The sequence below is a fragment of the Bombus flavifrons genome, chromosome 6, assembly GCF_040668555.2.
Source record: "Bombus flavifrons isolate JBK064 chromosome 6, iyBomFlav1_principal, whole genome shotgun sequence".
NCBI lineage: Eukaryota > Metazoa > Arthropoda > Insecta > Hymenoptera > Apidae > Bombus > Bombus flavifrons.
This window is the reverse complement of record NC_138447.1, coordinates 7,343,697-7,357,395: the sequence shown is the minus strand read 5'-3', so window position 1 is coordinate 7,357,395 and position 13,699 is coordinate 7,343,697. Positions and strand designations below refer to the sequence as shown.

Sequence of the window (13,699 nt, the reverse complement as noted above, 5' to 3'; positions counted from 1 at the left end):
ATGCATCGTACAATCATCGCGATTAGTCATCGGCAAAATACGAAGATACAGAAGTAGAAATTAGACATCTGAATATGCAAACATATGTACAGTACTGTAACAATGCTGTAACGATGAATAAGTAAACAGTATACGTGCTTGTAATTAATTAGTCATGATGTTTATACTATCTTGACAAAACTGATATGTTGTTATACTTAAATAATTAGATGGTTCGCGTATCGACAAAGATAAAATAGTTTTACGTTCAAGTTATACAGGTAAGTCCTTTGCAGAAGATAAAGCGGCTGTTTTGGGAAAAAACATCCTACTTGGGTAATTAATGCGTCAAGTATTCGGAAAATTCTTTATTGTAGATCGAATTGCTTCACGCCCACTTTATCACAGATTTGTCACCGTTATGTTATCGCGTGATTTACCTCCTTTTATCATCATTCACGATACACATATGTATTTTATTTGTTAGATTGAAATTAAGGTAATTGTTCCTTTACATTATGTTCACGCATTGTAGGTTATTTACTATTGATAATTACTATAATAACAATTTATTTATTGACTTTGAACATCCATTATTGTATTTAAATAAAAATAGATCCTATAACTTATAACTTATAATTTATATGTGCAAATTCCAATTTAAAAAGAATCTTATACATCACGTATGTATGTTTGTAACATGCTGAAACATATCGCGTTATGAACTCTTATCTCTTTGAGATTCAATTAAAATGCTAAAACGCAAAAATTAAGAAAGATATTTTTTGTGACTACTAAAATGTGGATTCGTTTACTTTATTACATATGTATAAATACTTACCAAACATGCACGTACAGTATTCAAGTATTTGGAACTATAAAACCGTTTACTGCAACGTCACTTCTCAAACAACAGTAAATACATTGAGTTTTAAAAATTTTTCCACTCGGAAGCAAGCATCGAATATCGTATATGTCAAAATGTAATATTTCATGCAATCAATTGTTTCTTGAATGTTTATAAAATTTCAAATCACACCAGTACAAGTTTGATGGTTAATAAAAGTCATCTAACAGTTATATCGGATACAAACTACGACATAAAGAAGTTCTTCTACAAATACCAAAAGTTGTAATACATAATTCTTTCTTTTTTAATCGTTAGTAATTTCTTTGTTTGTTATTTTTTATCATATCGACGATATTTTTACCTATATTTTATCGTGGAAAGATAATTCTATTTTGTGATTTATTTTATGTCTTAATACGACTCTTAATTCATCAAACATGTATTTGCAACAGGTGTTCAGTATCTTTTTACATAAAGTGGCAATTATAACGAATAACTCTGGTTGATAATGTGACATATCTATAAGGAAACGTGTTCATTGAAGCAATATAATCGAAGAAACAATATGTATTCGTTATAATAAGATAAAATTCGATAAATTTTGATGTTTCCCATTTTGCCCGTTGATTCATCTGGATTTTGTTAATCTACCGATAGATGGTGCTATATTAGTTGTCACGCGAGTAACAATATCATCGAGCCGCCCCACTACGTTAGTCCAATCAGTTAGTTACGTTCACCTTCGTTCTCCTAGTTCCCCTTCTCCTAAGATTTTCGATCTTTCTCTCTCCTCCTCGCTTACTTACCTTAGTTTTTAGCCGAAGTCAGCGACAGCGTCTCGCACGGATTGCTTCTTGGTTATGTCGATTACTGCGTCGTTTTCGATCGATTGCTCTTAAATTCTTGATATTTCCAAGTTCCAGCTGTCAATTCGTTCGCGGCTACTGGTCACGTGACCTAGTGTGTGCGTAAACCAACCTTTAAGTTTCGAATCCCCCACGCTAGTGGTCACCGATTCACTTGGATTCACGACAGTGCATACCGCCAGTCGGTTCGAATAATCGCCTCGTGGCAGGTGAAGACGAAAATCGGCGAAGCCGAGCCTGCCAGCTATCCAATCACCTAGTCAACCAGCCGCCGTATGAGGTACGGACGAGCCGTGAGACCGCGCCTCGATCGTCGATCTTGCACAGAAAATTTTGTTACCGATTGCGGTTCGACACGGCGTGCAAACTTTCTCGTAGCGATCCGTGTAACGCGTTACTTTTCCTTGTCTTCTTTCCTCGCCTAGTTGTTAGTCGGCTTCGATTCCCCTCGTTTCGGTCGCTTTTTGTTTCGTTTAGTGCGCTACGAGGGTGAAGCATGTCTTCCTTCAAGGGTGATAAGATTCCGTGTGCACGACTTTGCCATATCATCAAGTGGGATGATTTTGACGGCTATGGGTTCAATCTACACGCGGAAAAAGGCAAGAACGGTCAATTTATCGGTAAGGTGGACGATGGTTCTCCTAGTCAGGCTGCTGGTTTGCGACAAGGTGATCGAATCATCGAAGTTAACGAGATCAACATCGCGAACGAGACCCACAAGCAGGTTGTTGAACGCATAAAGGCCTTCCCCAATGAGACGAAACTTCTGGTGGTCGACCAAGAGGCCGACGAATATTTCAGGGCCAACAACATCGTTATCAAGGGCACCATGGCGAACGTCAAGGTGAACAAGACCCCAGAGAAGAATCCGAATAGTATCGAACAAGAAGAGCTCAACGGCAGCAATGTCTCCACGGATGAGGTGCGTACAGTTTAGTTCGCGAACACAGTTTCTCCAAATCCCAATTACTTTCTGGAAGTTACCTGTTGCCCGACGCAGCGAAATCTTCACTGAGTCGAGCGAGTCGGTCGATCCACCTGTTGCTTCGGTACGTGTATCGGTCGTTCGACTATTTGTCGTGACCCCTCACGTAGAATCACACCTTCAAGAGGTAGGCGATCGTTTTCTATGCATCTCTGCGAATTTTTCTCAAGAACATTTTAAAAAATTATCTGTTATTATCAACGTCGTAAAAGTCCCGATAAAACTTGTAATTTAAGGAGTTTTAAAACGCTCTTCGACAATTTGAAAACATACGAGTTTTTTTTTTTTTTTTTTTTATTTATTAAACACCGATTAATATGTAATGGTACGATTTAGCTAAGAATTAGCGTACTGTTTTTTCTACAATAATATCTTTAGACGTGAGTCACAGGAACGTGTCGATTTGGTCAAAATAATAAACCGTGTTTCGCGTGATGTGTTGCCCGCTTCTCACTTTGCAAACATCCAATTTGGTAGGAAGATAGATTTTGATTTTACAAATAATCTTGGCATAATATCTGGATCGTGATTCGTCTTATCAACATCTTAGCGACATGCACTAGAATCATTGTTTTTTCAAGGCAGTAAAATAACAGTCTTCTTTTATTACATATTTAGAGATAAGTGTTTCACCAGGTTGCGGTCTTGAACATCTGTGTTTACCACAGTTGGCCAGTAGAAGCGAGAGAAAAAGTTAGCACGCCATACGTGGAACGCTGCCTCGTCGTCTCAGCGTATAATACGCGAACGCATGAACAAATAAGTAGAAACGGGGAATTTCGATTTTTTGTTCCATACTCGGAAAATTAATACCGACGAATTGCACGAGATTATTTGTGTAACGCGTGCAAGTAATATCGTCAATACGCAACTAGCATTCGTCGATACGTTTATCGAGTCATCGTTTCTGTTTGATAACTCGTTCGAAAATCGACTTTGTTCAACGTCGTGAAAAGATTGTCTACGCTAAAAATATAATGTTTGGCGAACAGATGTTACGATATAATATAGTACAATTGGCGCATCAGATACATATGTATGAACATGCTCGCAAGTGTTTATGAACTTGTTCATATTGTTTCGATACGGTGAATGTTTTACATTAAAAAAGGCTACTATGATACAGTATCTCGTGTTTTCGCTAGTTTCTTTCCAGTAAAGCGCCGTCGAACGATAACACGTTAGATTTTGATACCATTATCGCAGCCTCAATGAATACGAACTCATCTTCCTCGCGGGATGCCTCCTACGTGCAACCAGTGTACTGTTCTCACTCGATAAAACTTATTCTCTAATTTTTAACATCGCTCCGTTGTTTCAGTCATTTTCGACATATTATACCAGTCGTATATTTATCGTTCACAAATTTCTTAAGTACGAAGAGAAATTAAAACATTATCGATACGTGCGATATTTTTTTGAAATTTTTCGCCAGAAATTTTCTTTCAACGTTAAGAAGAATTGGATCGCATATTGATAATATATTTACAAACATAATTAAAACGCAAAACATAAACCATTCGATCATGGAAAAGAACGAATCAAGCGAATCGCAATTATCTATCCGTTGATCCACTTTTGCCACACCTAGTGGTAAACGAGCGGATTGAAATTTAACACGCGATGGAACGTTTCGTTTGTACGTTATTTATTTCATCGCGTCACGTCCGCGAATTTCAGCTTGGTACGAAGCAAAATCAAATACTCGGGGATTTTTTCTCAAGGTCTCTGAGTCATGTTCCATCTCGTTTCCTACCTAACGATTTCAGCTCCTTCTTTCGAGACGCGGAATTATTAGAAAAACCAATTTTCCTGTTTCGGTTTTAGTTTCCTTGTTTCCGTCGGTTGATTCACTGCTGCTAGAAGGTGAGCGTTCACGAGCACCGAATGACTCATTCGTTTTGTTCCCGAGCGATAAGACACGTAGGAAAGCGTATCACGAGATTCGTTTCTTGCTCGTTATATTGTACGATAGGTTCTCGCGAAGAAATTCCAAGACGCCCGATTGAATTTATCGGACGAATGTTTCAACTGTGTTTGCTCGGTTATCGAGTAGAAACGGGGTGCTATCGTTGAACGATATCGCCGTCAGCATTCTCGGATGTAACAATTACGGTGCTAATCGACGGAAGTTGCTCCTTTACAAAATGGCACGTCACTGGCCTTAATTCGTCTTCATGGGATCAGCGCGTTCGATCGTCTTGCCGCGATACGCTCGCGCCGCGAATCCGATCACGGCAACTATCTCGCGATCGAAAGATTCGTCCTCCGTCGATAGGACTCACCGGATATCCGGTCATTTTTGCGGCATAAAATTACGTAAATTTCGCGTTCTACCGAGCTACGTAATCGAAGACGCACGCGTATCCGCGATCGTGCTGCACATGCTGTCTCGTACGCTATAAAACCACCATAAAATTTTCTTCTACGAGTACCAGATACGAGACGCGGCACGACCAAGTTGGAAGTACGCGAGATAATCGAACCTGTCGATAAAGTCGGATTTTTGTCTAAATTCACGTTTTCACGAATATAGTTGGTAAACTGAAACTATGCACAGAGAATTGTTCTTACCTGTCAAATATTATAATCGGATTGCAGGTATTTATGCATTTATAGGGAATTCCAAGATGTAAAACAAACAAATCCAAAATATAATACTCTTTGTGATATTTAGTAGGTGAAACGAATCTCTAAATACGTTTCGTCTCTCTAGATGTATCTGTAAAAATATCTGTTTGCATCTACGCACTAATTGCAACGATACTTTCGATATTTTATATACTTTCGCATATTACACGCATAGTACGCGTTTCTTTCTCATATTTCTCTAAGAATTGCAAATTTTAAAGCCATTAAATTCCGTAATTGCGTGGTACGGCGCGCAATAGTTGAAACTCTTAGGCCATTTTCATAGTTATGAGATACGGTGTATGCGCATCGGGGGGAAAAAAAGGATATCGGGACTCAGATCGATTAACGTGTTTCCACGAATGCTAATTTTACACTTTTACGCGACCCACGATCAATTTAATCGATCGTCCATCGTAATTTACGAGCTAAAAGGTTGCGTTGTCACAAGCCTGATCATACGTATAGTAAATAATTAATTACCTTCGTGCAGACTGCTGGTCAAACTTCCTGTCACCATTTTCAATTGCGCAATAGAGCAAACCGTGTGGCATGCACGGTATACGAATGAGAGGGAAAACCGTTTGTCGTGCGAGTCTGATCTTCGAAGATTTTCACGAACGTGGCAGAATGCAGCGGAGTAACGACGCGACGGTCAAATCGGTGAAATACTTTCGTAGCAACGACTAGCTTTAAACGCCCGTTATTTGCTCTTATTCGGTTTCCGTGTGCAGCGATTTTCAAAGAAAGCGTGCCAAAAAGCCAGGCCGAATGCATATACAGATAACGGGGATTCCCCTCCCGAAAGGAATCGGGACAGTGGTCGCGCATAGTGTTTCTCTGCTCAGCAATAATTAAATATACGCGCAACTAAACAACACAGGACGAATCGATAATTTCCAGTCCGGTGACTACGCGTCATTCAATCCCGGCTACGTATCCTTTCTTCCTTTCTTGCCCTCCGATAATAATCACATACTTTTTTGTGCGTTCTTGAAGCGCGCGTGCGCACCTTCTAACAAGGACGTCGCTTCCGTTGTACTTCGAACGGGATACTCGACGTAAGAAATTAGTCGTTCGCTGTAAAGATCGTAGTTACGATTAGTCGCGATTCTAGTCGATTGCATACGATATAAGCTCGTGGTTGCTGGAATTAATTGAATCGCGGGATGCCGGTGTCGACGCAACAATGCCACGACATAGATTCTCGATGTTTTATGGAAAGTTACTTCAGCTTGATCTATGCTGGTATTAGGTATTCATAGCATTATTGGACTCGCATGTTTATATCGAACGTTTTCGTTCGTTGCATCATCACGATCAGTCCTTCGACGTTACCAAAGCCTCGTTCGTATTAGTTAGGTTATCCGAATTCAAGTCACTCGATGATGACAAACAAGTTGAGACCGTTTGTTCAACGTGCGTCTGTTTTTTTACTTCACACGACTCGAAATATTCTTTCGAGTTTCTACGCTCGTTTTTATTGAGATCGTCCTCGGATTAGCGAAGTTGCTTGAACTTATTAAGTGGTTGGAAAATGTAATGACTTGCTTGAAGGTAGGTACGAGTCGTGCGAATTCAAATGATCTAACGAACTTGGCTTGTAGTTCCGTTTAAATTAGCCAAGTTACGTGAATCCAAACTGTTTGAATTTGAATAACCTGATTTCAAGAGGATATCTGCTGGTATATAAATGTTAATCACGATATTAATCATAATTATAAATCTGACATATAATTTAGTACTAAATATAAAGTTCAAGAAAGGTCAAATTGGTTTAAAACATTGATGTCAGTAAATTGGAAATTATCTAACGACCGTGCTGTTCGTTTCGAGTTAGAGAAATCGTTGAAAGAATCTCAACTTTACTCGAACGAAGTTTAAACCAAGTCGCTCGAGTTCCAGTAACTTGGCTGCTATAAACAAATCCCAAGTAGCGCAATTCAGAGCGTAGTAAGAATTCGCAAAGTTCTGGGATGAAGATTCGAGGATCGTTCGAATCGTAATCGAAGGAAATTTCGATAGAAGCGAGTTTTTTCAATTGCGGCGGCGATAACAGCGAACCGCAGCAGGACAAACCGACTAACATTATTTCGAAGAGATTTAAACGGCCTGTGGTTGGGAACCGGTTTTCCATCGCGCTTGCCTTTTGCCGATGGAATTCCTTTAAGTACCGTTCGGAATATTGCATCAGGAGCCAAGGTCATTATGAGTTCCTTCCACGAATTTGTCCATCGTTTTTGACCCGTGTGAAACTTGTCTGAATCGCACGTATCTCTTCATTACCCAGGAAAAGAGAACAATGCTGCGACCGATGTAACGCGTCTATTAATTGCCGCGTCCGCGCTCTTACTTTCTATCGGCGGGCGTTAAGGAGAAACACTTTCTGTTGTATAACGGAAAATTGAAGCGTTTCGCTCGACCGCACCCCGTTAACGTAAATTTTCTTTAATGTGAAAAATTTAGTCATAGCGTTAACCGGCAGAATATGTCGACTCTTCGTTCCAACGATAATTTCTCTATTTATAGAAGATAAATAACTAAAAACAATGCAAATTCGTTTCATTTATAAATAATCGTATCGCGTTTATATTTGCAAGCATGAAAGCTGATCTAATCGAAATTCATAATCGTTGGATAATTATCGCGTCGTAAATTTGTATGCATTTATAGGAAATTTAACCAGAGATATACAGAAATATGTAAAATATTCAAAGCCACTACTCATTGCAATATATTTTCCAGGTGACAGGAATGTCAGCCTAGATGTCGCTTTTTCGGTCGCGTTCATCAAATTATGATTTCGCGTAAACATCGAAAGTCATAATCATAGAATAATCATAGAAGTTTCAAAATAACAGATAAACTGGTAAATAGAGAAACATTTTCTCCAGGCTTGCGTTGCTGATTTCGTTCGAAGCGACCGATTTTCAGAATCTTCGAAGCGCATATTTCGGAAAAAAGTAGCGCGCCGCCGACGACCGGCCTTGATACGTGACACGAGTTCCTCCTACCATTTACACGCTTTTTCTTTATTCCGCCTTGTACTCGTCTATACGTCTTTGTCTATTTGCATATAGCTAATATGCAAGTAGAAATGCGTGCGTGTGTCCAAAAATATATATTACGCTTATAGATGAGGAAATTATAAATGGAAATGTCTTTTTTCAGAACGCGCATAAGTCAAGTGGATCGAACGACACTTCGCACAGCGAGAGCAGCACGCTGACGGCAAGTGCGACGAGAACTTCGAACAGGAGCGAGAACGAGAACGAGAGCGAACGTGAGGAGTCTGGCCGAGAGAACGGGAACGGGAACATCAGGAACGAGACGACGATGGCGCACGTGCACGATACCGGAAACGGCAGCGTCACCGGTAACGAGCCACGACAGGGGCTGAACCTGAAGATGAGCGCCAAAGAACTTAGAGCTCAGCTGGCTGCGCGCAAGAAATACGATCCGAAGAAAGAATCGATCGGCTTCAAGGACAAGTTTGACATCGTACAAAAATTATAACCGTTGCTCTTGTCCGTCTCGTTCGATAGTCTTGTCGGCTATGCTGCGCGGTGCTGTTTCTTGTCTCGCTATTAGTAGTCAGGATGCTTGTGTCCTGACTGATCCGGATATTTTTCTGAGTTACTGTATAGACAGAAATAGCTCGAGGTAATAGACATTTTTGAAATTCTAACCGGGCATATACACGCGTGCGGATATACGTATCTTTGTGTGTATTTGCTTGTACCTGCGAGTCCATTAAAATCGGATGGTTTGCTACAGATAGGACGAAGAACGCGTTTCAACGTTTCTAAATTGCTGAAAAGTCTGAACGTAATAACGCATTGCGAATCGATCGAACGCTAAAATAGTTTCTTGTTACATTAGATATACAGTTGTCCCGCTAACTACAGCGAGAATTGCGCGCACCAAGGACGTTCATGACGACGCGGGAGAAAGTGTAGAACGTTGCGCGACGTACGACGCGTAACGCGCGCGTCATCGGTAATTTTCATTATTCCTTATCAAATTTAACGTATCGTTCGTTTTCTTATTGTAATCGAAGGAACGTGTATAGCTTGCGAAGTAAACAGCGTCTTCCAGTTCTTGCGAGTAGTACGTGGAAAAGAAAGCTTCTTTTCCGATGTTAGAAACCGATATTTGACACAACGAGGAATATGCCAACACCCGAATGGATTATGTAATTTAAGAAATGTAACGATGTACAAAAATGCGGCGACACAATAGTGGGAAGACTTGGGCAAATTTCCACGTTCGTTGGAAGTTTCAACGAGCGTATGCGACTATATATAGTTGAGAGAGTCGCAGGATTCGCAGGAAACTCGGGTACTCTCTAACTCGACATTGCTAAATATTACGACAACTTGTTGTGTAACTTTCAATTATCGCCGTCGTGATCCTTTTACGTCGTGCTTCGTACCTTACGCGAATACCTAGAAGCTAGTTGTTTTGTTCTATTTTTTATTGCTCTTTTGTTTTTCGCACGATATGTACCTACATACATTCCGTTTTGCGGTAATTCCTGTAGTCACGATAAACACCGATCGGTAACACGCGGAAACGCACGACTTTATTATTTGTTTGATGAAGCGTTACAAGGAAAAGAAACGATTTATTGCCGATTTCGTCATATTTTTCGAAGCGTTATGTCGCACAAATTTCAGACTCGATAATTAATTCGATCGACGCATCAGAGTCAAATAATGGATGCCGATATATTGCATTTAATACCCGATAATAAATCGATCGATAAATTGATCAGACGTCACACTTTCTACGAATGATGTCATGCGAGTATCGATAACAGGATTCCTATATGGCTATTTTACGACTAAAGTACGATATCTTAGAAATAACAATATTTCGTGTTGTACATCTATTATTGGAGATCGATAGATTTGATAAGATCAAGCGCTTTTGTAATTACAGCGCGGACTCTTATCTGTTTAAAGTCAGACAAAGATAGTTGTTTTGTTTTATTCATAATTCGTATTTCGTTAAAGCTGTTTTTATTTTGAAATAAATTTTACATATGTATAAAAAAGAATTCTTCTTTTGCGCTATTTTCAACGATGCAAATTTTAAATGCATATGTATAACAGAACGGTTCAGTTGAAGAAACAAAAGGTTGTAATCTTTAAAAAGGAAAATGTAATTCTAAGAATAATTTGTTTTTGTGTGGAATTTCATTTATTTGTGAATTTCGTCTATTGAAATTCGAATTTTCTGTTATATTTTTCGTCTACCATCGATGATCGGTGTCAAACGAATTAAAATGTCGATTTGATCGCGAATTACGATCGATAACACCGCGCGCTATAGAAACCGATCGATCGCATTATCGATCAAGAAGATCGAGTCGCTCAAGGTTAATTCGCTTACCGTGATCTATCGGTTTATGCTCTGGCACTGAATATACGCTATGTAAATTCTTACATATTTCTCGTTTTATCGCAATACATTTGCAAAGTTCGATGCATAAGCATGTTCATTTCTGTAAATATTAGATCTTTGTGCGTCAAGGTCGGTGCAACGATCGGAAGAACGAATGAACCATCGTCTTCATGCCTTGTTTCGCATAATTAATATCGCTGGCCGTCGATATAGTACATACGTATCACGCGTTCGAGGCAGTTTGCGATATTTCTGCTAGTATTAAAAATGAAATTATAGTATACTGGAAACTTGAAACGATAAACTCTATCCCTTGACATTTTGAAATGTTAGTTGTCACGCAAACTATTGCACCGATTCCTTGAAATGTATATAAATGCTCTGAATAAGGGTAAAATACACACGTTGTTACAACTATTGCACAAGTCCAACGTATTTTTTAAGCGTAACTGTAAGCATTATGTTTGACGACAAGACTTAGTTGTACGTTATTCATCAAATTATGTTCATTTACGTACATCTCTGTATAAATAATATTGTACGTATATAACTCGCTTTATTTCTTACAACCTCCCATCGTCATTATGTCTTCAAAGTAACTCGTATATAACAACATATCGAAAAAGAAGATCGAAGGAAAAGCAAGTCGAAGCTTCTACGTTCAACAGTTACAGGTTAACAGCTAGTTAAAGATACATATTAACCCATAACTGCGTTACACTTAATTTACGTCTCAGAACACTTCGATCAATTTCTCGATCCTTTTGAGCTGTAACACTGCCATCGTTGTGTAGTGTATCTTTGAAAAATCTAGTAAAATTATTGTTGATGTTATTCTTTATTTTCGAAATAAGTACTTGCCGGAAATTTGATTTTGATTCCTAGCACCGATGACACTATAATCGTATTCTGTCCCGAGTCGGTAATGTCGGAAGTGACACGAAAATATGTAGTAAGAAGATTCTAACTGCAGATGTGGTTCTAGCTCTAGAAACTTCAAATTCTGTGATATAAAAATACATTGCATACCAGATCTATACTAAATTTCGTTTATGGCATTATTTATAAAATTTTTCAATCGACAGTACAACTTATTAAAGAATCGATACTTTCCTCCATCTATCGTTCTTCCGATCGATCAATGCACCTATTTTAATAATTGTGACTATGCGATAAGTTTCTGGTTACTTCTATGATAGAAAAATTCGTCGTTTGTGAATAAAAAGCTAAATGTCTATGGGTTTATATGACATCTGTAGACCCAATATGTAATTTGTCGTATATCTCTATACTTTTTGACTTGCATTTTGACCTACACATTTTTTCAGTACTTGGTGTTTTTAAGAAGTCATTGTGAAACTTACATTATGCGTACGAGATGAATGGTCGATGTTGTGGAGTAGAGAAGGCCGCATACATATTTTCGGAAGGATGCAGTCGTGCAGCGATAGTTAACACTGTCAGTCAAGTAAAAGAAAAAGTGGTTGAAGATGTTGGCTCGTGAAAAACAGAGGAAGTAAATTACTGGCAAATTAACAGCACCGTGTTGGATCGGTGGTATGATGAAAAAGTAGCGGAAGAAGGGTGCAAAGGCAGATTCTTTGAGTGGTAAGTGGAAGCGAGAGAGCACGACGGGATTGAGCGTGGCGCGAGTGAGAGAGAGTGCGCGAGGCGGACATATATGGTTGCAGGGTCCGAAAAGCTCTCAGGTTACGCCGACGGCGCTAACCGTTTTCACGATGATGTTTGCTCTCCTTGTCTCTCTACTATCTTTCTCTCTCTCTCTCTCTTCCTCTCCTTCTTCATCCATCGTTTCTCTTTTCTTTTCTTTCTCAAATCCGCGTGTATATACTCGCACCTTTCGATCCCACTTGTCTATAGTCTTTCTCTTTCCGACGTATGGGCTCGCGATCTCGGTCATTCGTATGCACACAGAAATCGCATTTTCTTCGTCGCGCCACGACCAAAAATACCGGTGTTCGTGCAGCCATGGGTGAAAAGGAGAGGGAACTACAGGGGCGGCATTGGCGCGACGAAGACGGAAAGAAGAACCGCGACATATCGTCGCGATGCTGCGCGAGAGAAGGGATGAGGTTTTCGTTATTTCGAGATTATCGGGGATTGCCTGCTTTTTGGAATCGTGCCGATCGTCTCGTCCACTCCCGATATCGAGACGGCTTCTTCATCTTACTGTACCTTACCAATAAGTCAAACCATTGATGCGAATCGTTCGATATTTAAGTGGCATCCGATAATAAGAAAGCTCAGGGCAACAAATATTATACGATGTAACCTCAACTAATATGGTTATAATCATTTTTATTATCGTTGCCTACCGATACACCTTAATTTCGATGCTAAATAGTAAGAAATCGAAATGAAACAATTAAGTAGTACGATATTAAAGTTAAGAGCTATTTAGAATAAATTAAATTCAGTCGAGGAAAGATAAGTTTTAATAACGCGGAAGTAACCGAAAGTTGATAAATATATCAGACTAAATTATATTCGAAAACAATTTTAAGTATGCATTGTTTTGCGAACCTGTTATACGATAGAATTGTCAAATTGTGTAAAGCATCGGTAAATAGTACGTGTCTGGGATATTAAATAACCGCGTGGGAGTTTAGTAGTCTAAGAATAGAGGGGCAAGAAATGCAGAATCGTAGAGTTTTGGTCCCCGGGTTTATCATTTTTACATATGTACGTAAGGATGAATTTCGGGAACTCGATTTCGGCTGATTCCAGGTTGAAAGAAAGAGTTTATTTATCGAAGCCGACTGAAGGCTTGCAGCTGAAACAAATGACGGGATCGATAAAAATTTCAAATTCGCTCCATCGTGATTTCTCACCTCCTCGACTTTTCAGCATTCTTCTTCGTATCTCATCTTTTTTTTTCGTTTTGCTCTGTAAATAATTTACGCGATTACGTCTTTCTACGTCAACGAAAACTGTTTGGCAATTTTCTCCGCGAAATAT

At 39.2% G+C, this 13,699-nt stretch overlaps 1 protein-coding gene and 1 long non-coding RNA gene across 2 annotated transcripts; one reads left to right on the top strand and one right to left on the bottom strand.

The window, feature by feature from the left end:
- The first annotated feature begins 1,646 nt into the window (after positions 1-1,646).
- On the top strand, positions 1,647-11,270 carry LOC138181047 (Na(+)/H(+) exchange regulatory cofactor NHE-RF1). The gene is made up of 2 exons (XM_069115569.1): positions 1,647-2,617; positions 8,483-11,270. Exons 1-2 carry the CDS (start codon positions 2,192-2,194, stop codon positions 8,825-8,827), a joined length of 771 nt encoding a protein of 256 aa, XP_068971670.1. The 5' UTR covers positions 1,647-2,191; the 3' UTR covers positions 8,828-11,270.
- On the bottom strand, positions 2,271-6,876 carry LOC138181050 (uncharacterized). Its single transcript, XR_011173429.1, has 2 exons — positions 6,592-6,876; positions 2,271-6,391 (listed from the first exon to the last, which is right to left on the bottom strand). It is a non-coding gene; the product is annotated as an uncharacterized LOC138181050 (long non-coding RNA).
- Positions 11,271-13,699: the final 2,429 nt, after the last annotated feature.

Excerpts from the sequence above, each read along its gene's own strand:
- LOC138181047 (XM_069115569.1), top strand. The coding sequence starts at position 2,192 with ATGTCTTCCTTCAAGGGTGATAAGATTCCGTGTGCACGACTTTGCCAT. Across the intron at positions 2,618-8,482 it reads GCAATGTCTCCACGGATGAG|AACGCGCATAAGTCAAGTGG; the intron begins GTGCGTACAGTT and ends GTCTTTTTTCAG.